General features: G+C 43.5%; 1 protein-coding gene across 3 annotated transcripts in view; it reads right to left on the reverse strand.

Annotated features, from left to right (window-relative positions):
* Positions 1–222: 222 nt before the first annotated feature.
* FNDC1 (fibronectin type III domain containing 1) overlaps positions 223–24,602 on the reverse strand; it is a 156,049-nt gene continuing 131,669 nt past the window's right edge. For all 3 annotated transcript variants that reach the window (XM_032407545.1, XM_032407546.1, XM_032407544.1), the window contains 9 exons: positions 21,116–21,184; positions 19,196–19,339; positions 16,926–17,156; positions 15,237–15,345; positions 10,640–10,719; positions 6,677–6,706; positions 5,775–5,936; positions 3,858–3,980; positions 223–988 (listed from right to left, as the gene is read on the reverse strand). In XM_032407545.1, coding sequence (XP_032263436.1) covers positions 873–988; positions 3,858–3,980; positions 5,775–5,936; positions 6,677–6,706; positions 10,640–10,719; positions 15,237–15,345; positions 16,926–17,156; positions 19,196–19,339; positions 21,116–21,184 — 1,064 coding nt within the window. In that variant the 3' untranslated portion in view covers positions 223–872. The remainder of the gene's footprint in view (positions 989–3,857; positions 3,981–5,774; positions 5,937–6,676; positions 6,707–10,639; positions 10,720–15,236; positions 15,346–16,925; positions 17,157–19,195; positions 19,340–21,115; positions 21,185–24,602) is intronic.

Consider the following 24,602-nt stretch of genomic DNA (forward strand, 5'->3'; position numbering starts at 1 on the left):
CCTTAGGTAGAAAGCACTCGGTCTGCACCTAGGTCACTGGTTTCAGTTGCTGTCACCGCCAGCTCCCCGTCATTCCCAGAGTCCAGCAGCGTTCACTCTGTTGTTCTCATTACGCAGAGCACAGGTCCTTTGGACACTTCTAAAAGACGTTCATTAACAGCACCTTTGCTCCAAAAAGTCCCACACGCATTTATCTAGTGAACAAGTACAAATGTAGCAACTTTAATCAATGTTCTTGCAGACAAGTGAGGATATGTATATGCCTATATACATATATATATATATATCAAAATTGAGAATTTACAAATATAATTTGATACATTTGGTCTAGCAGTGGGTACGCCCACGGGATAAATCTTAAGTAGGATATACTTCCTTTGGTGGTGTTTTTAGTAACTCAGTTCTACTGCACAGTGAGATATCTGAAGCTTAAATTCGGCTACTTTTAGAAGAGTCCAATGAGAAAAGAGAAAGCGTGTAGCATTCCATGAAGCAAGTCCAGCATGTTTATGCTGTTCCCTGGAGACACCGACATGTCTGAATTTTGTGCCTATAAAGTGTGAAGACCGCAGTGAGTCAGTGGGCAGCCCCAGTAGCTGTGTGTTTCTGCTGTCTCTGGCAGGTGCTATGATAATCAAAACATGTGGAGAAGCAAAGTTAACAGCAACATTGAATTCTGTGTGTAGTCCAGGCCAAGAAGTAGGACCGCGTTCCAGACCAGAGATGCCTGAGATGTCCAGTGTCCATCACGTGGCCTTGCCGGCACCCAGGGTCGATGGGGCTTGGGACACTATCTTTTCCTGCTCACAGTCCCTAGTGCAAGTTAGTCAAGGCGGCCGGATGGGTGAGCTCTCAGCATGATCTTCCCGTGGTTACCACTTCCCTGGAATGGAGACCCCACACTCATACCAGCCCACGTAGTAGTAGGGGGTTCCAAAACCAATGTTGCCGAAGCTGACGGGCTCCTGGCGATACTGGCGGAAGTAGCCTAGAAGGGTAAATGCAAAGGGAGGGAAAGAAAATGCATCTGTGATATTGTGATTGATAATAAGAAATCTATATTTGGTCTTTATCCCTGTTCCTGGCACACAACTCCTAAAACCCTAGGATTTCCTAAGTGATAGGAGTGGTAAAAGTATCTCAATATTCCTAACATACCTGAGTTTATGATGATGGGATTACTTTCAGAAAGCATCTATGGATGGAACTACTCACCAGAGAGGCCCGCCATGGGATTAGAGGGTGAGACTTTCAGTCCTACCTACTGGCCTCTGCAGAGGGGAAAGGGGCTGGAGATTGAGTGCAATCATGAAGGGACAATGATTTATTCAATCATGCCTCCACAAAGACCCAAAAGAACCAGGTTCTGAAAGTTCTGGGTCGGTGAACATATGCAGATGCTGGGAGGGTGGTGCTCCCAGAGAGAACACGGACATTCTGTGTCCTTTCCCCACACTGTGCCCTATGCATCTCTTCCATCCGGCATCCCCCAAATTGTATACTTTTATAATAAACTGGTAGGTAGCCTAGTAAGTAAAATGTTTCTCTGAGTCCTGTGAGCTGCTCTTGCAAATTAATCAAACCCAAGAAGGGGGCGGTAGGAACCTCCAATATGTAGCCAAGAGGTCACATGCTCAGATGGCACTCTGGACTTGTGACGGGCACTTGAAATTGGTCGGGGGAGGGTGTCAGTCTTGTGGGACTGAGCCCTTAACCTGTGCGATCTGACGCCACCTCTGGGTACACAGTGTCAGAACAGACTTCAATTGTAGGACACCCAGCTGGTGTCCAAGAATTGCTACTGGTGTGGGGGGAAAACCCACACTTGGAACTGGTGTTACAATTGTAGCATCAAAAGCGCTCAAACCAACAGAAAAAATTCTCATCCTTAGAACCTCCATTCAGACAGAAGACCTCTGATAAACTGTTCTTACGACAAACGTTACTTCCAAATAAACACTACCATTTTTATGTGGGGGGTCACAATAATCCCTGGAGTTTATCCCAGGCATGATTTGGGGGGATAACCCAGTCCCCACACGTGTGTGACACAGATGGGAAAGCGTGTTCATTAGTGCCCTAATTCTCTCTCTCCACAAAAGAAAATCATTGGAGCCACTCGCTAGGGAGACTCCCTGCAGGGCAAAGAACTGTCAGAAAGACCCCCACCTGCTCCTCACAGCACTTACGGCCTTGCGAGTCGCCTAGAACCTCAAGCCTCCTGGTTTAATTCTTGAAGTCTGTGGTAGGCTTTTAGATCTTTCAGGGAAATCTCTCAAAGGAAAGAATGCTATAGCATTTTTGAGCAGATCTCCCTTAAAGTAAAAGGGAGGCCCCAACCTGTTCAAAAAAAATTTTTGGCAACTCCTCTCTGGCCCTGTTTACTCTTGCCAGATGAAAGGACACACGCCATCCTACCAGTGAGCATGCTGACTAGGCAGCACCTCTGCTCAGAACCAAAACCACAGTCACAGAAACACAGTAAAATATAAATCATGCATAGTAACCTTGGGTCAATGCAAGATCCTGAAAAAATTAAGAAATGTGGTATATTTTGTATACTGATTGTGATGGTTAGTTTTATGTGTCAATGGGGCTAGGCTATGGTACCCAGATATTTGGTCAAATATTATTCTAGATGTTTCTGAAAAATATTTTTAGATGAGATTAACCTTTAAATCATCACACTTTGAGTAGAGTAAGCTACTCTCTATAATGTGGGTGGGCCTCATCCAATCAGTTGAAGGACCTCATAGGAAAAGATTACCCTCCCTGACAAAGTGGGCATTCTGCCAGTAGACTGCCTTCAGACTCAAATTGCAACCCGGACTCTTCCTTGGGTCTCCAGCTTACTGGCCTGCTCTGCAGATTTTGGACTTGCCCGCCTCTATAATCATATGAGCCAACTCCTTAAGACACCTCTCTCTCAATCTCTCTTTCTCTCTGGTTCTGTTTTTCTGGAGAACTCTGACTAATACAATTACTTTTCTGTTCTGTGTATTTTACTCTACCTTAATTCTTTGAAAATAGGTAATCTGTGTTTACCAGCCTATGTTAATTTTTTTCCAAATTAAAAAAGTTGATAGGACATCTCATGTCTTGATATTGCCAGATCACTAGGAGTTGAGTGCATAATGGAAACAGTGTTGGACTTCATTCAGTTGTTCTGTTTATTTTTTTGTTCTGGCAGTTGAGGGAGTTAGTACCATACTGCAAGTTGTTAACCTTTGAGATTAATGTATATGTTGTCACCCTGTGATACCATCATGAAATAGTTGTTATGTTACCTCCTAAAGTATATGATAAGCTATGGTTGGTTTGTATGTTTGTTTACCTTTCCTTCTCTGCACCAATGTTCATGCTGTCCTCTGCCCAAAAGGCTCTATCCTCTGCATGTCTAGGTTTCTTAATGACTCAGCCCAGACTCCACTTCTTTCCTGACAGCCTCAAATAGCCTGCCTTCCTCGAACTCAGATAGTGACTACAATCTGCACAATTACCTAACAATAGGACAACTATGTGACATAACTCCTATCATTATCTGTACTTTAAGTTGTTCACTCCCAGTTACCTTTCACATATCTATTTTATCTTCCCAGTAATGGAGCAGAGAAGAGATTTTTCTGAGTGTAAGGACAAGGTCTTATATTCCTTTGTATCCCTGCCTCTCCTAGGTTCACACAATTCCAGCACATGGTTGGAATATTTTGTCGGTTCCTTATTTATATGATCCACAATGCTGCCAACAACCATCTTTAAAAGATAAACAAAAGGGAGAGCTATAGTGACTTCCTCCTTATATTAGCTCTCCTCTCCCAACCCCCAGGGTAGTATAATCAGGCCTTCGTTTGAATTACCTTGAATGGTAGGGAGAGCTTCTACATAGGACTGAGGTCCTGTTCTTCCATCAAGGTGTGAATCCACAAACTGGCAATGATCTTCACCTCTTCCCCAGCTGTCCCCAATGCTGTAGAATGTGTCTGCATAAGGGAATATCATGGGTTAGTGACTGGTCAAAAATGTACACCTGTTTTAAGATTTTGCACAAGCTTTGGAGACCATTCGAACTGGGTACTTAAACTTGGTGTGTCATACTTTCCATGTTGAAAAAATAGTGATAATGGCACCAACGTCAAAGTGTTGTAAGAATTCAGCAAGATCATGTATGCTAAATACTTAACAAGTCCTCAATAAATGGAAACTTAATATTATAGGCAGTTTCAGCTTATAAGTGGTAGGCCTTTTTACTCCTTGGTTTTATTTATTTTATTTATTTATTTTAAAGATTTTATTTATTTATTTGAAAGAGGGAGAGAGACAGCGAGAGCAGGAGCACAAGCAGGGGGAGTGGGAGAGGGAGAAGCAGGCTTTCCACCGAGCAGGGAGCCTACGTGGGGCTCAATCCTGGGATCGTGACCTGAGCTGAAGGCAGATGCTTAACGACTGAGCCACCCAGGCGCCCCTACTCCTTGGTTTTAAAAAAGGAATAGTTGAAACTGTGATAGGAATATATTATGAAATAATTACAAAAGGCATGAAGATCTGTAAAAAATAGAAGAACCTATTTTCATACATAACTAGAAGTAGGGTGTGTTGTCAGTGCATGAGCTGCTGTCCATGGTCCTGAACCACAGCTGCACAGTAGGGCAGTTGTTTCTATCGTCCCTGGGACACTGGAGCTGGCTGTGTAATTTCTGCCAGGAGTTCTGATGCAGGGGAGCGCAAGCTCAATGATAGGAGAGAAAAGAAAGAGCAGAAACAGACAGTAGGTGTTGGGAGAGGCATATACACTGAGAAACTGCCAGAGTGGAGAACGGTAGGAAAGAATTTGTTTCGACATTGTCTTTAAATGATCACCACTAGGAAGAAAAAAAAACCTATAGCAGCTGAGGAAAAGTTTTAAAAATGTATGTACTAAAAAATTAAAAGTGTGCAAGTTTAAAAATAAAAAACAGATTTGTGTAGGTGGCAGAATCAAAGCCAGCTGGGTAGAAACGGCGTTTTGAAATGTTAGTAGTTCAAGATGCTTGTGGTATTCTTTGTTTCAATCCCCTACCATAATGAAAACAATGTAATTTTTACTCAGACACAGAACAAGTAATACTGAGGTATGTTTCACCATCTAAAATTTTTTCTTCATTAAGGTATGCCAATGGCAAGGACGGGAGTGGGGGGAATCCTTGATGCTTCTAGCTTACACTCATACCTAATATTATTGAATTAATGGCAAAGAAAATTGGCCCTTACATTCCTAACAGAATTTTGGGGCTCGTTTCTAAAATGTAGTGGATTTTTGGGGTGCCTGGGTGGCTCAGTCGTTAAGCGTCTGCCTTCTGCTCAGGTCATGGTCCCAGGGTCCTGGGATCGAGTCCCACCGCGGGCTCCCTGCTCATCGGGAGCCTGCTTCTCCCTCTCTCACTCCCCCTGCTTGTGTTCCCTCTCTCGTTGTGTCTCTCTCTGTCAAATAAATAAATAAAATCTTTAAAAAAAAATGAAATAAAATGTAGTGGATTTTTAAAAATTATAGATAATGTATTTCTGGGTGTCAAAGTAAAAACTAGTAACTCCAAAGTAGAGCCTGAAAAACTGATTTGTGTTCAAGCCACAGTGAGATATGATGGGTCCACAGCTCGAATACATTCTGATGCACCTGCTATGTCAAGTTAGTACCTGGTAAAATATGTCAAGTTAGTACCTGATAAATGTCAAATTAGTACCTGATAAAATAAAAAATTTCCATACCTTCTCATACCACACCACTCTCAAAGACCTACCTTTCAGATTGTCACTAAGGTAGATCTTATACCGCAGTGAATTACAAAGAACAACTCCCACGAATTTTCTATACCATGTCCGCTTCACATACTGCCGGCCATGGCAGTCGGTGTAGCTAGGGTCATGTTTGAAAGCAAATGGGATCCAGATGGGCTCACCACCTTGACAACACAAGACACACTCTCTCAACCATGGGATTCCACGATGTTTATTCTCACCCAAAGTATCAGAGAATTTGACTTATTCATTGGCCCTTTCCCTCCTCTCAGGGCTTTTCCCACCTCCCCAGTGGGCACTCTTTCTCTCATTCCCCTTCTTTCTTGGCACTGAAGTACAACTGAGGAGCTCCTTTTACCTGAACATATTTAAAGTATGTGCATTTCTATAAGGGATTCTTGAAGTAAGAAAAAGCCTTTAAGCTTCAAGGAAAATGAGATATAATGGCATATTTGATCTTTTGGGATATGCTATCCTACCTGCCCCCTCCAGAAGTCCCTCAGCATACACTCTCACTGTTCTCATCCCTCCCAAAACCTGTCTTGAGCTTAAGAAATAGGGCTTTCACAGTTTGTTGTACACTTAATGCATTTTGCTACCTTTTCAGCCATTTAAAATATTTAAAGGGATTAAGTAAATAAAGTTATCTATTTTATAGATATTGGCCACCCCATAATGTTTTCTTTTACAGATATTGGCTGCTAGGGTCCTATAAAAAAAATTTCCAGACCATTCTTTTCCCTAGATCAGGATAAAGGGGGCAAGGAAACCAAAGAAGTTATCAGAAAATCATAAAAATGCAAAAATGGTCTAGCATTTCTACTTGTGAGCAATCACAGCAATCTCATATTCACTATCCAACTTGATTACTAGAATGTCAAGTTTGTCAAGAAGAGAAACTTACCTGGTGGCCTCACAACAAGCAGAGGATTGTCTGTAAAATGAGAAAGAAATAATTGACTTCACTATCCTATTTCACAACCATGCAATTGTTGAAATGTTTATCGTGGCAGAGAGAGCTAACCAATGAGCTCCCTGGAATAGATACAAATATAGTTTATTCAAGCAATGCCAAAGTTTTCCTTAGTTTTTATTTTCTAAGCATTTCCTTTTGAAAAATATCCTTTTCTAGCTAAACTGCCTTGATATTTATACAGAAATTGTGGGTCTATATAGTAAGACTTTGATTTGGGGTATGACAGAATAATTCAATACTCGTCATTTTTAAAAGATGTGTCTATCTTGAGAAAACAGTTTGGTGGTTTCTTAAAAAGGTAAACATATACCTACTCTATGATCTATCCATTCCACTCCTAAGTATTTACCCACGAGGCATTAAAACACATGTCCATGCAAACACTTATACATGAATGTTCATAGCAGTTTTATTTGTCATAGCCAAAAAGTAGAAGCAGCTCAAATGTCTATGAATAAGTGAATGGGTAAGTTATGGCACAGCCATCTGACGAAATACTGCTAAGTACAAAAGATGGATGGATCTCAAAACGATTTTGCTGAGGAAAAGAAGCCAGACAAAAGAGTTCAGACTGTATGATTTCATTTATATAAAATTCTAGAAAGTACAAACAAATCTAAAGTGACAGACAGCAGATGAGTAGTTCCTTGTTAACAGGGGAAAAGATGCCCACATGGGGGGACAGGGGAGCTGGGTTGCATAGCAGCAGTGAGCATGTAGGGGTAACAATGATGTTCACTAGTGTGATTGTGGCGATGGATTCAAGGCGGTAAACATACTTTAAAACCCACTGAGTTGTACACTTACATGCAGCTTACTGTATGCCACTTGCATCTCAATAAAGCTGTATGTAAAACATCTCTATCTTAGCCCAAGTAATGCCACTTAAGAAAATATGGCAGCACCTGGGTGGCAGAGTTGGTGAAACATCTGACTCTTGGTTTCAGCTCAGGTCATGATCTCAGGGTTGTGAGATCAAGGCCCGAGTTGGGCTCCACGCTCAGCGAGGAGTCTGCTTGAGATTCTCTCCCTCCCTCTTCTTCTGCCCCTACCCCCAACTCTCTTTCTCTCTTTCTCTCTCTAAAAATAAACAGTGTGGAGGTTCCTCAAAATTTTAAAAATAGAGCTACCCTATGACCCAGCAATTGCACTACTGGGTATTTACCCCAAAGACACAGATGTAGTGAAAAGAAGGGCCATATGCACCCCAATGTTCATAGCAGCAATGTCCACAATAGCCAAACTGTGGAAAGAGCCGAGATGCCCTTCAACAGATGAATGGATAAAGAAGATGTGGTCCATATATATAATGGAATATTACTCAGCCATCAGAAAAGATGAATACCCAACTTTTACATCAACATGGATGGGACTGGAGGAGATTATGCTAAGGGAAGTAAGTCAAGCAGAGAAAGTCAATTATCATATGGTTTCACTTATTTGTGGAACATAAGGAATAGCATGGAGGACATTAGGAGAAGGAAGGGAAAAATGGGGGGGGAATTGGAGGGAGAGATGAACCATGAGAGACTATGGACTCTGAGAAACAAACAGGGTTTTGGGGGGGGGAGGGTGGATTGGTTAGCCCGGTGATGGGTATTAAGGAGGGCACGTACTGCATGGAGCACTGGGTGTTATACGAAAACAATGGATCGTGGATCACCACAACAAAAGCTAATGATGTATTGTATGGTGACTAACATAATAAAATTTAAAAATAAATAAATAAATCTTTTAAAAAAAAGAAAATATGGAACTAGCTTTTAAGGAATTCTGTTTTAGAAAAAGTTCATTTTTATAAAATAATTCTCCTTTTTTTTTTTTTTGAAAAATTATCATGGAGTAAAACTACTCTTTTATGGTAAATATCCTGTGAGTTTCAACACATGCACTGATTCACGGAACCCTACTACAATCAGGATACAGAATATTTCCATCACCCCAAATCTCCCTTGAGCTGCTCCTTTGTACAGACCATTCACTCACTCCCACAGAAGAGCGACCTACTGTTAGCTGTAAGTGTAAACGCTCATTTTGCTCTCCTACTCTTAAGTTTCAATAGTCCGCTGAAAAAATCTCAAATGCTCCAGGCTGGAGGGGAGGGGAGGGGGGGGACATACAGAACAACAGCACAACACAAACAACATGGAAAGTTGACCCCATGCTGCAGCCCGTGCTGACATATGCGTTTACTTCGTGTATTTTTATGTTTGGCAATTACCTGATAATTTTCCTGTTGCACAACAGCAGGGTTGTGAAAAGTGAAGGAGAAACTTGAACAAACTGAATAAAGTGAAGATGGCCAGAGCAAATAATTGTCAATTTTTTTTTTTTTTTTTTTTAAAAACTAGTTTTTGTTTTTTTTTTTTTAAAGATTTTATTTATTTGACAGAGAGAGACACAGCGAGAGAGGGAACACAAGCAGGGGGAGTGGGAGAGGGAGAAGCAGGCTTCCCGCCGAGCAGGGAGCCCGATGTGGGGCTCGATCCCAGGACCCCGGGATCATGACCTGAGCCGAAGGCAGACGCTTAACGACTGAGCCACCCAGGCGCCCCTGTCAAATTTCAAGTAATTGTCGAATTGTCAACTTTTGACAACTGTCAATTGTCAGATGCATGAGGATCTCCAGGGAGCTGATGGTAAAAGAGGTCTGCATGGGGGGGCCCTGGAATGCTGTCACCCACCCTTTGGAGGCCACAAAAGGATAAGGTGGGAGCATGGTGAGGCTCTTCTTGGGAGGGGGATAGCAGAGAGCCGTATTTTTCAATTTATACTGCGGTCTCAGAAATTACATTTATATTTCTATTCTCAGATTTGGGGCCAATTTCTTAAAGCTTTCTAGATTTGAATTTTTTTTTCTACAGACTTTTATCATGTTAATTCTGATAGTCGCCAAAGGTCCATTCCTTTTTAGGAAATGTAGCCATGGACATAGACACGTCCCCTACTTTAGCAAATTAACCCTTGAAAATGGTTTTCTTTGACTCTTTCTTAATTACTAATGAGGAACACATTTTTTAAATGAAAACACTTTTGAGGTCCTTTGCCAACATTTCCAATATGAAGCATATTCTCACAAAAGATTTTATTTTTTTTCCCACTTAAAAATATCTTCCAATGATCAATATTCTGGGATCAAGCTATATGTGGGAAATAATCTAACCAAATAGAAGGTAGAGCAAGGTTAGTGTACAGTTGGTTCAGCCCGACCTCTGAAGGTGGCCTGGCTTAGAGGCAGAGGGACCAGCTCCCGGTGTGGTTTCCTGTGTGGAAAGGCTGTTCACCCAGGACTGTCCCCATGGCCAGCTCTGGGCATACTGGTCGGACCATGACCACAGGAGCACCTTACCGAGGGCTGGAGAGCTCTGTACACCAGCATCCCCCAGAGCAGGGCCATCCTCCGAGTAACACTGCTTGTAAGACTGGCTAATATTCTAATTAAACTCTCCGTATTAGGACATCTCCTAGTGAAAGAACCATCTTGGAGACCTGACTAATTGGAAGAAGCAAATACCTCTCCGGCCACATGGCATTTATGCTTTTCAGCTGTTTTTAATAAAAAAAAATTAGCTCTGCAACTAAATCTTTTACAGAGAGATTCAAACTTATCTTTCCCACATGGTTGAAAACTAGATTTTTTCCTTTCATTGGAATGTGACCTTCCCACTTCCCAGGCAGCTCCAATGAAGATTACTTTTTAAATTTTATTATCCAGATTTTAACACAGCACAAAGAAAATGATGTTTATTTTATAAAGTGATATCCAATATGAACTCACTAAATAGAAAAATAAGGACTTTACTTCTTCAGTTTTTATTCTATTGTAGTCATGATCCCAAATTATTTGTCTTTGAGAAAAGGCAAAAAATGAGAATGTGAAGTCGCAGATACCTGATTCTGTAACAAATGAGACCGAAGGGCTGATGGGTCCGTAGCCATGTGGATTTTTGGCTTGAACTTTAAAATAATACCTGAAATTGGAAGAAAACATTTTTCTGAAAGAGAAGCTTGTTTAATTTCTGTATAATAAAAGACATTCCCAAACTGTTGAGCACTTACTCTGTGGCAGGGTTTGAGTGTTATTTTGTAACAAATGCATACATCCCTGCTATTCATATTTTTTCTGAACTTCCGCATTTTCCAATAACTTTTCAAAATAATACAATTCATAGCATTGACTCACGAGGCTGATGGCATCAGAAGGAGCATATTGGGCAAATAAGTCACGTAGAGAGCGTATGTTCCTTAGGGCATCACGGCTGCGTGGCCCCATGTGGATGGATGCCTCTCTCATCCTGCTCTCATCCCACCAGAGTTCCACAGCTCAAGAGGGAGAAACTGGAGCAGCAAAACACTTACAGAGCAAAATTCAAACTTAACCTAATTCTTATCACTGGACTCCATATGAAAAAGCAGGCTGTTTGACCCAGTAATGATGCAACTCATTGTTGGCGGAAGGAAGGCGAACCAGTCCCGAGGTTGGCCTCCTCAGTGAAATGAACATGACAATGATGTCTTGGGCGCATGACAAGTGCTATGGTTGGCTCTGGAGCTTTAAAAGTCACTGAGTTTCGAGCTTCTGTGCCTCCAGGAAAGAGAAGCAAGTCCAAGAAGGGGAAGTGGAAAAGGCCGGGAGAGGTTTTGCTGTCAGATTTATCCTTGTCTTGGAACAGAGAATGTACTTGTTTGTCTAGAGGGAGACAGAGAGGCTGAGTGGGTGGGGAGTCCCCAAACATCTTGCTCTGTGCTCTTATGAGATACAGGACAAAAGGGGTGGTTAAGTAATATTAGAGACCAACACCACAGCTGTGACCCACTATATCCACTGTTAATCTTCGTGTTTCCTTTACCCCTGGGACACCGGACATTATCTGTGCTCTCAAAGCCCTGAGCTACTCACAGGTGAAGAAAAGGGTAAGAAACCCCTGTCAGGGGTGGCTCTCTGCCATTTCAGAGTTCCTAACAAGTCTTTTCCTATGTCAGTCTTGGCACACAGGTTCTATGCACTAATTAAAATGCACTAAATTTTCAAAGAGGTGGATTATTTATTCGGAGAGCAAAGGCATATGTCTGTTACACCACTGTCCTGGGGCCAAGCCTCCAGAGCTCCTGAGATCACCCAAGGGAGCCTCAGGCTTCACAGTTACACAGAAATATTTGACTTTGGGTTTGATTAAACAGAGAGCAAAGAAAGGCTCCTTTGGTAAATTTAGTCTTCTTTTCAGCCTTTCAAGAGTCATTCACATCTCATTTAGAAGAGAATCCTTTTTAAATTTCATTTTAAAAAAAGATATGCACAATTAAGAACATATGCGTTTCCAAATAATTCGCTCAGCAGTCCGTGTTTTCCCAATTACGCATACTTTTATTCAGTGGTTATGGAGTTATTTAAGGCAAAATTCTGCAGGCAGCGGGTTTGGCATACACCAGTGATACTGGTCAAACTTTACAGATACTTTTTTTTTTCCTTAAAAAGGGAAATCAAAACCTAAGGAATGATACATCCTCAGAGGCTACATGAGGCATTTCCGCTGAGCATTTCTTAAGCCATCGCTCAAGTGGTCCTGACACCGGGTCCCAAGGTCCACAGAGGGAATCGCGGCTCTACAATTGTGGAGAGGGTACAGGATGCCCGACCGGTCTGATTCCTTCGCTGTATCAATTCTGTCTCCCCACTGAAACCCAAGTGTTCCTCCTCATCTACTTTCTCTGTTCACACAGTTCCTCTGTCCTCCAACGAAGCCCACAGGGCCCAATTCCAAAGACACAATTCCATTTGAACCTCACCTAATGTGTCAAAGCAAATTTAAATACATGAAGCTGAAAAACACGAAATTATGGGGGAAAGTAAGGTTCCCATTTCCCAAACCACATTAAACTTCTTCTAGAAACTAAAATACAGATGCCATACTCTGAATAGTATCTGCCTCACCCAAGTAACAAGAGCAATCCATGCCTTTCCTTCTCACATAAGCTCTTGCACCTTCTTTTGAATAACCCCCCACAGTCTCAATCTTTGTGCTTTGAAGTATGGATGAAATATGCAGATTCCAGAAAGTGGTCTGGGACTGAGTTGGGTGAACAAGGTGGGCCATGTCCACGTAAAGTCAAACACAAGATTGAGTTATAAAGAACCAAAGCTGGTGCTGACATTCTGGTTCATCTTGAGGGGACTGACTTCTTGTGTCTCCCACAGACACTCGGAGGTAGGTTCCTGAGAAGCCCCGAGGACGGTGCTAACAACAGGGACACACAGCCTCTGTGGGAGAAGGACCTGGACCACTAACGTGGGCCCTCCGGAGATGCTCTGTATCAGTGTAAAGCAGGGAAACAATGAGCATCCTTCCATCAGGCTGTTGACAGGGGTTTTGAGGAAATCTGTGTAGAGGAGCCCCAAGTGTTCTGTGCCCCCGTCAGTGCCCTCCATCAGAAGCAGGAATAATCGACAGGCATCCCAGAGAAAAGGCTATAGTGGCACCTGCTGTTTCCAGCCTGGCTATCAGGGCACTAAATGTAGGTGGAGGGTAGGAGAGAAGCCACAAGGGACTCCCAAGGCCCTCTGGGACCAGCCTGTCCAGCCTCCCACCATCCTGGCCTCCTTTCCTTCCTAGAACACACCATGCTGTTAGACATCCTTTCTGCCCAGAACAACCTGGCCTCACCCCACCCACCTTCTTCAAGTTCACCGCTGCTTATCTATTTCCCCAGGGAAGCTCACCTGACTGCCCCACCCCCTCCCCACAAGCTCAGGAAAAAGGTCTCCCTCAGGGTATGGATTGGTAATTATATTTATGCTTTTGCTAAACAAGCTGTCTCTACCAAACTGTGAGCTCTGTGAGGACAGTTCCTCTGTATTTTATAGGCCACCTCCCCGACCACATCCACTCACTCCTGCTCCGAACCCCCGTTCTACCCTCAGTGCATAACCTGGTGCCTGGTGCAGAGCAAACACCAAGTACGTATAGAAGGAATTGGGGGCACTCCTTCATACCTGCTGAAAGAATGAATACACCTTCCTCTTACATAACCATCTCCTGACATTCGAAACTCAAGATCAGCCTGGCAGCAAAAGTTGTAGAAAGAACATTGGCCAGAAGGATGGCGGGGTGGTGGTCAGGAGACAGGGATTCAAGTTCCACTACAAGGAGCTATGCAGCAAAACCTCTCCCGTGCCTCTTTCAGCTTTGGGATGCTGAGGCTCTGCACACAGTAAAGAAAACTGGGTGTCGACTCCACTGTCTTAAATGTGTTGTTTTTGTTTGCTTTAATTAATCCATCTTTCCTCACGATTAGGGAAACATAAAGAAAAGTGCTTTCTCAGTTTCCTGTTTCGCTCCTTTCTTTTCATTTGCCAAATCCTCAAATTGATAATAGTTTGTGAACATTTAGCTCAGATGAGCCCACACGGAACCTCCAATGCCCTGAGGAAAGTTCTCAGCTAGTTCAGAAGTACCCAGGGCTATTAGCTAGTTTCTATGCCCTTTCGGCACATTTCTGTTTAAGGAGAGTATTTTGTTTCAACCTTCTCCATGTTCCTCCAACTATACGGGAAATGAGAGTCAGGCCACAGACACACCATTTAGAGCTCTTTGCTCCATAAATATGGGGCTTGATGTGACCTTGGGGGTGCTGGACTCATTTGCACGGGCATGAAAGAGACAATCATTATATATTCAAGAATCCAGCAGGCCCCCTGGAAGGCTGGAATTGGCCATGGTGGGAATGTTCACACTACAGAAAATGGTAAGCACCATAAACCAGGGACTTTTTTTTTCCCCAGAGAGCTGGTTTACACGCACACCATGCTTGACCCTCACGTGCTTTGCCCATTTTCACCGGAAAGCTTTCCTGATGATCATTACTATCAAAACCAGATAGCGTGAAAGAGGAAATGCACACTCACTCTCTTTGTAACCGTGGGAACAAGTTTTGTAGATTTCACACGAAGCATCACAAACTCTGGCTCCCAGATAGGCCTCTGGCCAGCCAACCACCGCCCAGCTTAGCAAGACATGTTTGTAACCTTATCAATGTGTAAAATGCGTCTTTCTAAATGGTCTGAACTTCCACATCATAGAATGTGAGTACCAGTTAACTAATATGTTTAGCAATTGCTGCCCCATTAATGTCACATATGAAGGTTGTGCTGCCTAATGCCACCAGCTGGGTGCCTGCACATGGATCCAAGTCCCTTTCAACACACAGAACAACCTTTCTTTCCCCAGAGGCAGGTACCGTTTAGTCTCTGGAAAATTGGTAACAAAATATAAACACAATAGACTAACAACTATAATAGAAACAGTTATTTCTTCTAAGAGAAATATAATGACATATGGTGGGTATTCATCGATATTCTATGAAAAGTAAAAAGAGACTACAAAAGAAATCATAAAACCTTTTCATTGATCTTTTCACTTTCAACCTGAGGATATCTGTGACCACACACACAGGTTTCTCTCTCTCTCTCTCTTTAATGACTGACACATACCTTGTGTTTGGCTTCAGGTTCTCAATGGGCAAATGAGTTACTGAGGAAGCTTGAGTGGACCACTTGTTCCTAATGAAGTCTTCATAGGATGCACTGTAAACCAGGTAACCTGCAAGAGGAGATAGAGAAGGACCCACTGAGCATCAAGGAACCACATCACCCAAGAGGCATGCCCGACGGAGGAGGATGGGGAGGGGCCATGGCACAGAGGCATGCCCGACGGAGGAGGATGGGGAGGGGGCCATGGCACAGAGGCATGCCCGACGGAGGAGGATGGGGAGGGGGCCATGGCAAGAGGCATTGCCCGACGGAGGAGGATGGGGAGGGGCCATGGCACAGACGCATTGCCATCTGAGGCAAAAGTTCAAGAACGGGACCGAGCGGCATGTTGCGTCTGGGTATAACATTGGTACCTTCTTGTGAATTCAGATGTGGATAACAAAATTAAACACACTCCTTGACAACTACTGGTTCCCTACTTCTCTTCCTTCTCTTTATCTCCCACATTTCCTCAGAACTAATCACCTTGACCAACCTTGACAGCACAGAGTAAAAGGCGACAGAAGAAAAAGCAGTGACCTCCACACAAGTATTTAAGAATTTCCTGGCAGAGATATATACAATTGTCCTTACATGAAACAACAAAACTGTTGATGGTGAGTGCTGTGCGTGTGTGTGTGTGTGTGTGTGTGTGTGCGCACGTGCATGCACTCGCACACGTGTGTGGGACTGAAAGACCCCAGACTCGCAGTGGTCTCTTCGCCCAGTTGGTGAAGGCTCTTTGATTGCTAGTTGTTGAAGATCTGTGCCTGCCCTTGACCTCGATGTCTAGTGACAGTAGTCAGGCAACTCCTTCTGCCTTTTCTGCTATGAATGGACCCAGTGGGCCCTGACGCCTGCCCAGCCTTCAGGGAGGCCTCAGAAGGCCAAGTGAGGTCATGGCTCAGCGTATCTTCTAGTCTCCTATGTTATACACAAGGAAGAAAACATCCGTCAGGTATTTCCCATGTGCCAAACATTCCAAACACATTCAACCAAGTTTTATTTTGATTAATTCTCCTGCTCCTAGTATGTAAGCATCACTATCCCCATTTTGACACATGAGAAAACGGAGTCTTAGAGAGACGTTAAAGCATGAGATGAAGCTAAAGAAGCACGGAGCAGAGAAAATATTCAGTGCCCTTAGGTCACGCAGGTTTTTGCTTTTCATTCTAAAAGAAAGGGAAAAACATTACAGGGTGGCACAATCAGACTGCCTTCAATGCCTCCCTCAGGTGCAGTGTGAAATGGGTCAGGTATGGGGGGGTGTGGATCGGGTGGCCCAGCCAGCCGGCTACTGTAATATCCAAGTGACAGGTGGCAACAGCTCAGGTTAACTTGGTAGTTAATGGAGAGAAATGGATGGGTTCATGAGAAACCTGGAAGGTAAAATTGATAGGATTCAGTGATGAATTGAATATGGTGGGGGAAATTAAAGAAGATTTGAAGACAATCCCATGCTTACAGAAATGAGTTGGGGAGTGCGGTCATTCTCTGAGATAGGAAATGCAGATGAGCAGGTTTGGGAATCAGAAGAGTCATGAGTTTGATTTTGGATATGCTGAGTCTGAGATGCTTTGGAGACATCCTGGGACCGATATTTTCCACCTACAGATCAAAGAGAACTCTGAGCATCTGCCTTGGACACACCTGTTACCACATCTCCTGGGGTGGCTTTGTCCCAGTCTACAATGACAAATGAGTGGCAGCCTTCCATAGCGACCACAGTGATGTTGCGGGGGGGATGCTGAGGAGGCAGGTCACTCTTCCTCATGTCATTTGGAATGATTTCATCCAGGCTATCCACTTGAAAGTGATCCAGAGCGTCAGTCAGAGAACATGGGGCTGATGGGTCTTTACTTAGGTATGTCACATAAGGAGCTGGAAAAGAAGACAGACAGCCAATTGTATTGTTGAAAGCTTTCTCTAGAGGCAGAAACATAATGTCTACTCCCTGGAGCAGACCTACCATTCAGTCTTTCCCTGCTAGACAGAGGCTGCAGTGCCATCAGCCCGATGCTAAACCCAGAAACACATCCTTAGCTCTCCTTAATGGATCCACACATCTTCCAATCTAGTAGTTTCAAAAGATCCTGTTGCCCCATCAACATGAATGACTATGTCTTCAAAGTAATTTTGAAAGACCCCCAAACTAGAATTCAATGTAGTATAAGTCTGTGGCATTCTGCCATTTGTATGCCCAGACATTTGGAAAGGTATGAATCGGGCCTAGCTGACACTTAACTAGAGCTCTCTCGGCACCGTTCACTCCTTAGACTGTCTTGGAACCAGAAAAAAAAATACCCCGATCAGGATGTACAACTTCTAGCCTTCAGTCCTGGGTGGCCTTCCCTAGAGCTTCAGAGATACCCATAACCATCAGGGATATTTACACAAGGCCAGGCCTGAACAGCCTTTACAACATTACTGCTAAGTACAATACAGCTACTCACATTTACAGACAGGTTCAAGGTTTTCTATACACATTATCTCAGTGGATACAAGCCCTGGGAATAAAGCAGGACATGGACTGATAGCCCATGTTCTAGCTGAGCCTACTGATGCTGAGAGGGCCCATGAAGCTCAGGTCAAACAGGAGACTCTACCTCCAGCCCACACCTCTTTATTATATATGCTCTGTAAGAAAATAGAAATGTCAAGGAATTGGAGCTGGGGCCTCATACATGCAAGATTCTCAAGTGCTTTCAAGTAACAATTTCTAGTACTTTCTGAATATTCCATTGCATCTTTTGGTACAGGTTCTCATTCTTGGTGGGACTAAAAGCAATTTTTAGACTCTCTATTTTCCAATAATTTGTATAAAACGAGGCCTTGAGAGCCTGTTGATGGATCTAATCAGGAAGTTCTGGAGAGTATTCTACTATGCTTTGTAGAGTTACAGACGTAGGAAAATAGCCGGACAATAGTAAGCCTTTCAATCTTGAGAAGAGTTCTGTGGAATAGCAAACGATAGTGATGAAAGCATTTTCATTTCTGTCAGGGAGCCACAGAGAGGACAACCAGAACATTCAGCAAATTCAGCCAGCCTGCTTAATGCCAGGGGCCAGCATTAGCGCTTGCCTCAGGAATGCTACCTCAAATTAATATTCTTGTTCTTCAAGCACATGAGATTTAGACACTCAATACTACATCTCGGCTGGCAAGCGCTGTTCTCTGCTTATGGCAGAACATTTGTTTTGGAAACAGAAAAGTGTTATATTAGTTTAAGCTTTTGCCTGTCTCCACTTGGTAATATTTTTTTCCACTCCATAATACTAATGTAACTGTCTCATTAGTGAAGTTCATTAAGGGCATGGGAAAAGAAGACTCCCAAAGGGAGTGAACACAGTTTAGCGAAATAGAATTTCCTCTTGAAATTGTTTAATAACTGAGAAAGAAGAGTCAAGTAAAATTCTAGGATCCCCAGTCCCTGAGGCTAATGTAAATTACAGGAAACAATGGAAGAACCCAGCTCTGGTTCTGTGGGACCATAAGAAGCACCAGCAGCTCAATTCGGTAAACTGCTCATCTTTGAGGAAGAACTTAACAATGTATAGGTGAGTCTCAGTGGAAGCCCCATCTTGGAAAAGTTGCTAGAACAAAAACAGTCATGTTCTCTGGTCCTGAAGACGTTTACAAGTGTTCCTTACCCTTGGTCTACACGAGGCAGCCTCTCAAAGCTCTATTTGGTTGGATGCCAAACGGTCTCCCGCACAACCCCCTCCGCTGACTCCTGCAGAAAGCAAGCTAATGTGCCTTCAAGCAGGACTGACTCAGAGTCACTCCAAATGGAAACTTCACTCCGGGAAAACTTCTGCTGCAAATGCGCTGCCTCAGCCAGGCCAAGAAATTAGTTACGCTCTTCCTCAAAGAAAAAAGTTAAAAACCCACGTTTCTCCAATTAAGGAAGTTCTATTTACCAACAAATCGTTTCTTTCCAGCCAGATCCAACTCTTCTTCAGGAAAGGAGCTAATGGAGCCTTCTGGCGCGATGACCTCGGACACCGCAGCTGTGGTAGAGGGCCTGGTGGTAGCTGGTGGCCTTGAGGTCTCAAATTCATAATCTGAAATGATATGAAGGCTTTGCACTGGGCCCTTCCAGAAAAGGGGCACCATGTACGGCCAACATTCAACCCAAGATTAAAGCACACACGCACACACGCAGCCAAAATAAATGCTGTGCTTGAATGTAACTTGGTCCCAATGAAACAGTATTCCTCCTACCTCAGTCCCCTCAGGAAAGTAGCTGCAGAAAAAAGAAAGGAAGAGGAAAAGGAAACACATATGAGCAGAAAAATGAGATTTTACAATCACAGCTGGACAGAACCTTAGAATTCATCCAGTTTTGCATGTTCCTGTTACTAGTCCCCTGACAGGCTCTGCCTAATTTTCTCCTTTAGAGCCATAAAAGATTCACATCAGAAAATAAACTTGATTTTTAAAAAAAAATTTACCTTCTGTGTATGGGCTTCTTTTCTGGGGAGGGGGTGGGATGAATCCTATTAAAAAAACTAACCCTTAACATTTAAAAAAGAAGACTCTGCTCCCTTTCAACTGCTCAAAGATAATAAGAAAATAAGAAAGGAGCTTAGTGTTTTCAAAGGTGCTAAGAAACTTTTCTTTTTCTTCTGACATCTGTTGTTTTTCTTTTAAGTCAGGTTTTTCTTAAACTGTGGGATGAAACCAATGTATCAAACTTTACTATAACCGCATCAAAGGTGACATTATTCTCACATCGGTGTTTTGAGGCCACTGGAGCTGCAGGTAACAGCAGAAAGGAAGCACAAAAGGGAGAATATCCTGAGTATCAAAGACCAGTCCTGCGGTGGGGACAAGATGCCCCCAGGAAAACTGCAGAGGCAATTTATAAAACCCACAGAACCATGACAGGGTGGCTCCAGATTCTACCCAAGGCATATTGCATTCTTTTTTTTTTTTTAAGATTTTTAAAATTTATTTGACAGAGGGAAACGGTGAGAGAGGGAACACAAGCAGGGAGAGCGGGAGAGGGAGAAGCAGGCTTCCCGCCGATCAGGGAGCCCCATGCAGGGCTCGATCCCAAGACCCTTGGGACCATGACCTGAGCCGAAGGCAGACGCTTAATGACTGAGCCACCCAGGCACCCCAGCATATTGCATTCTTAATCTTATAAGCTCACTCCTGCTTGAAAAGATTCTGTGATAAAAACACTTACATAGCACTGCATTTCTTTCTTTCTTTTTTTTTTTTAGAGAGAGAGTGAGAGAACATGGGCATGCGCACTAGCGGGTAAGGGTGGTGGTGGGGTGCAGGGGGAGGGGCAGAGGGAGAGAGAGAGAATCTCAAGCAGGCTCCACGCCCAGTGCGGAGCCTGAGGCGGGGCTCAATCTCAAAACCCAGAGATCATGACCTGAGCCCAAATGAAGAGTTGGATGCTCAACTGACTGAGCCATCCAGGAGCCCCCATAGCACTGCATTTTCTTACATAATTAGAAAAGGAGAGAAAAGAGAACAATGAGAGGAGCCAACAGAGGAAGCGGAGTTGTGGGTTGAACCAAGCCTGTTCACAAATGGCAGTGGAAGTGGAGGCCCAGACAAGCAGCTCAGAGTTCTGGGGGCGGGGAGAGAATGGGGGGCACAGAGGCTTGTCTGGAGGCTGTATTCACATATGAAGCCCACTGTTTTCCCTTGGATCAAATATGTCCTGGGCGCTAACTTGGAAGCTGGCGTACAACCATCTTCCTTGAGCACCGCCATGCAGCCCAGAGTTCTGAGGGAAACTCGGAAAATTGAGATCATCCACTTAGTAATTAAAGTGAGAGAAACTGTCCAAATCCAAACTGTGTAAAATCAGCTGGTACCTTCGTCATAGATAACGTACGCCTCTTCCGTGGGTATTGCGGTATCAGTCTCCAGTCCTGAGAATTCATCTAGTGAAGAAAGAGGAGAGAAAGGTTTCCTCTCAGCAGCTGGGACCCATGCCCCGGGCATGGTATTCAGTCCTCACCATTGTTCCACAGAGGTCAGTCACCAGGCCAGGGCCGCCCAGCCTTCTCAGAAGGAAGAGCATTAGAATCCAGACACGAAACCCAGACTTCCCCTCCTTTACATTCAGGGAAGGGCACTCAGAACGTCCCCTGGGGGTCAGAAGAAAGCCACTTCCCCCAGCACACCCACTCTCTGGCACAAAGCGCCTTCTGACCTCCCCTGTGCACACAGTGCCCACTCACCCACCAGCCCAGGCAGCTCTCAGAAGGCTGCAGGAAGGGCCCAGGTCCAGCAGGTCACAGGCCTGAGAACACACATTCTCAGAAAGCAGGAAGGTGGGAGACTGCTGCTCAGGGTGGGGACAAAAATCCCCCCAACTGCAAGCTCCCTTATTCATCAGGCCTTCATCCCCCTACCCCCTCGATCTTGCCACGATCACATGTTCTGGAAGCAGGGTGATTTCCTGCCTCTCCCACATTCGACGTTGGCAAACCACACCAACATGACTTCCCTGTGCTTCACTGCTTCCCTTCTAACCTTCCACCCTCTCTGGTGGGAAACCTGCAGCCCAGGGCCTGTGAGATGCCCCGGCACCAGCTTCGCCATTGAGGTGGTGCCCTCGGTGTGTTCTGATGGGGCCAATGGATGTCAGCAGGACAGAGGTTGTAAATTACCAACACCCTTCAGGGCTCAGGACTGTCATTTCAAGAACAACTATTAAGACATAATTTTCCTTAGGTCATTCCAATGTCAATATTCCTAGATCCAAGAGGAATTACTTCCGGGTTGGTTCAAATCGGACAGTTTTCAGGTTCACACCATCCAGTTTGGGGCTATCTTGCCATTGCTTCCTTGGGTACTATTTTCTTTCCCTTGTCAATTTAACTTTTAAGAACATGGTCCTGTTTTTCCTCATTCTTGGTTCACATTTGCTTCTTTTCCTTATTATTTTTAGTCAGATCAAAAATGAATAATTTGTATAACTTTTGCATCCCAGAGTAAAGAAGAAAAAGGAAAAAGATAGCATTTCTTGGTGGATTCTCGCTGTTGAGTGTAATTCTTGAAGTGCCGGAGCACTGCAGTGCACGCAGCAGGCCACAGAAATCATGCCTATTACCTGCAAACTGGGATCGCTTCTTGAATGTCAGTTAAGTCTTCTGGCAAAAGTAAACATCCTATTGAGTGATTCAGTGCTCTTTTTTTTTTTTTTTCTTAAGCTCAGATAAAGTCAGGCGTAATTTTCCTAAAATAGCACCATCTTGGCTCCAAGTAAAAGTAACTTCCAGATGTAAGAAAGTGTATTCTTTTTTAAAAATTGGCCATTAGGGGCACCTGGGTGGCTCAGTCATTACGTGTCTGCCTTCGGCTCAGGTCATGATCTCAGGGTCCTGGGATCGAGCCCTGCATCAGGCTCCCTGCTCAGCAGGAAGCCTGCTTCTCCCTCTCCCACTCCCCCTGCTTGTGTTCCCTCTCTCGCTGTGTCTCTCTCTGTAAATAAATAAATAAAATCTTTCAAAAAAATTGACCATTAGAATTTGTCCCACCTGATTGCCATTTGGAAGCATTTGGAACTACATAAAACTAGATGCATTATACGTCAACTCAGCATCATTGTCAAAAGCTTCCACCTCGTCACATAAAAACCATAGCTGGCAGCCACCAACACGGTGGTATGGTTCATTCTCTTGAGTAGTTTTTGCAAATGGACAGGACATAAAAAAAAAAATGACAGCAAGATGTCACCAAAGAATTAGGGCCTTAGCTCCAGAGATATTTAACAAAACTATTTAAAAAATCCCGAGCAGAAGTTTAGAGAAAAAGTGAAAGACAGCCATTTGAAAACCAAGGATATTCGTAAATTGTACAGTTGGTCCAACTCAAGTGAATTTTCAATTATTCTCCTTGTATTGTCTGTCTTGAGCCGTGGATGAGTGGAATGGTTTTCCATAATGACTGATGTTTATCTGAAACATGGCCCAGGATCATGTTACAAATTATTGAAGATGTTCAGCTGGCTCAACATTTCCAAACATGCATGATATCATCTGATCCGCTGTAGAAATGGAACCTGAAAAACAAAGACCATTGGCTTTTACTTCTCAGTTAGAAAAATGGAGAATGCCTATAGCTCAAGATACTGCTCAGATACACAAAGATGAATAATAAGGTACCATGAAGAATGTGAGATGAAGCAGAAGACACTGTCTCTACTGCAAGGAGTTTATTATTTAATGGGAGAGTCAGATCAAGCAAAAGTGTGGGGGGGGGCGGGGGACGGGCAAGAAAAAGAGAAGAGTAAAGCTACGAAACACTGAAAACAAGCATATAATATGCATCTATGCTTCCAGGAATATACATACACATATGGCATGCATAACAAATGAGGAAGTATATAAATACTGCTTGAATTACTGGAATGATTGAATGACACAAGGTTATTCCTAGAATGTTATTTTAAAGCAGTGTTTTAAAGGAAAGGAGTGCATGATTTAACCAGGGGAGCCAAGACTTTTAGATTTGAAAAGATGATTTTAAAATTGGAGGGCTAGAAACAAAATGTTTTTACTTCACCAGTGGAATGTAATAACATATGGGTGACTAGGTGGGGTTGTGGAGTAGGGGTCTTGAAGGGCAGGTATTCATTTGCCGATCACGAATGCAGGTGCTAGATTATAAGCACTACCATAACAAACATTTCAGGCTACTAGCCTGCAAAGTACTATGGTCAAAATGTTGCTTGCTAAATACTGACTATGTACACACGGAGCCCCAGCACTTGTGAGTGTACATTATGGACTGCACTAAATACAACAAAAGAGCAGGGGCATGAGAAGAACACAGACTTAAGAGCAGAGTAAGAGGCATAGAGACAGGATACAGGTGGTTCTGCAGTTCATGTGTGAGAGGGAGCCTTGGGACTGTCCCTCAGCTGACAGAGCTTCTTACTGAAAGCATCTCTCTGCTCTCAGTATCATTACAGCATTTACAAAATAAATATCAAGGCCACTAAGAGATGTTTGTCAACAAATTACAAACTCCATTGTATTTTATAGATAATGCACAGGATTTTCCAGAATAATTGTGACTGCTTTTCAAATTATAAGCCATCTGTAGAAGCTAATTCCCACCCAAGATGTTTGTTCCTTTGCTTCTCTCCAACACTGGCCCTGGAAAGTTTCATTCCAATGATGAATGAAGCTGGGACTATGTGTGATATCCCCAGGCAAGTAGAAGCTGGTGAAGGAAGCCCAATAAAGAATAACAAAGAGTATTGGGCCATCAGGGCCAGCCTATAGATGGAGAGAATGAAGCAAATCTAAGAAGTGTGATGAAGTGGATGAACAGATGGTGGTGGAGTAG

This window comes from Phoca vitulina, unplaced genomic scaffold, assembly GCF_004348235.1.
Source record: "Phoca vitulina isolate PV1807 unplaced genomic scaffold, GSC_HSeal_1.0 scaffold9, whole genome shotgun sequence".
NCBI classification, from domain to species: domain Eukaryota; kingdom Metazoa; phylum Chordata; class Mammalia; order Carnivora; family Phocidae; genus Phoca; species Phoca vitulina.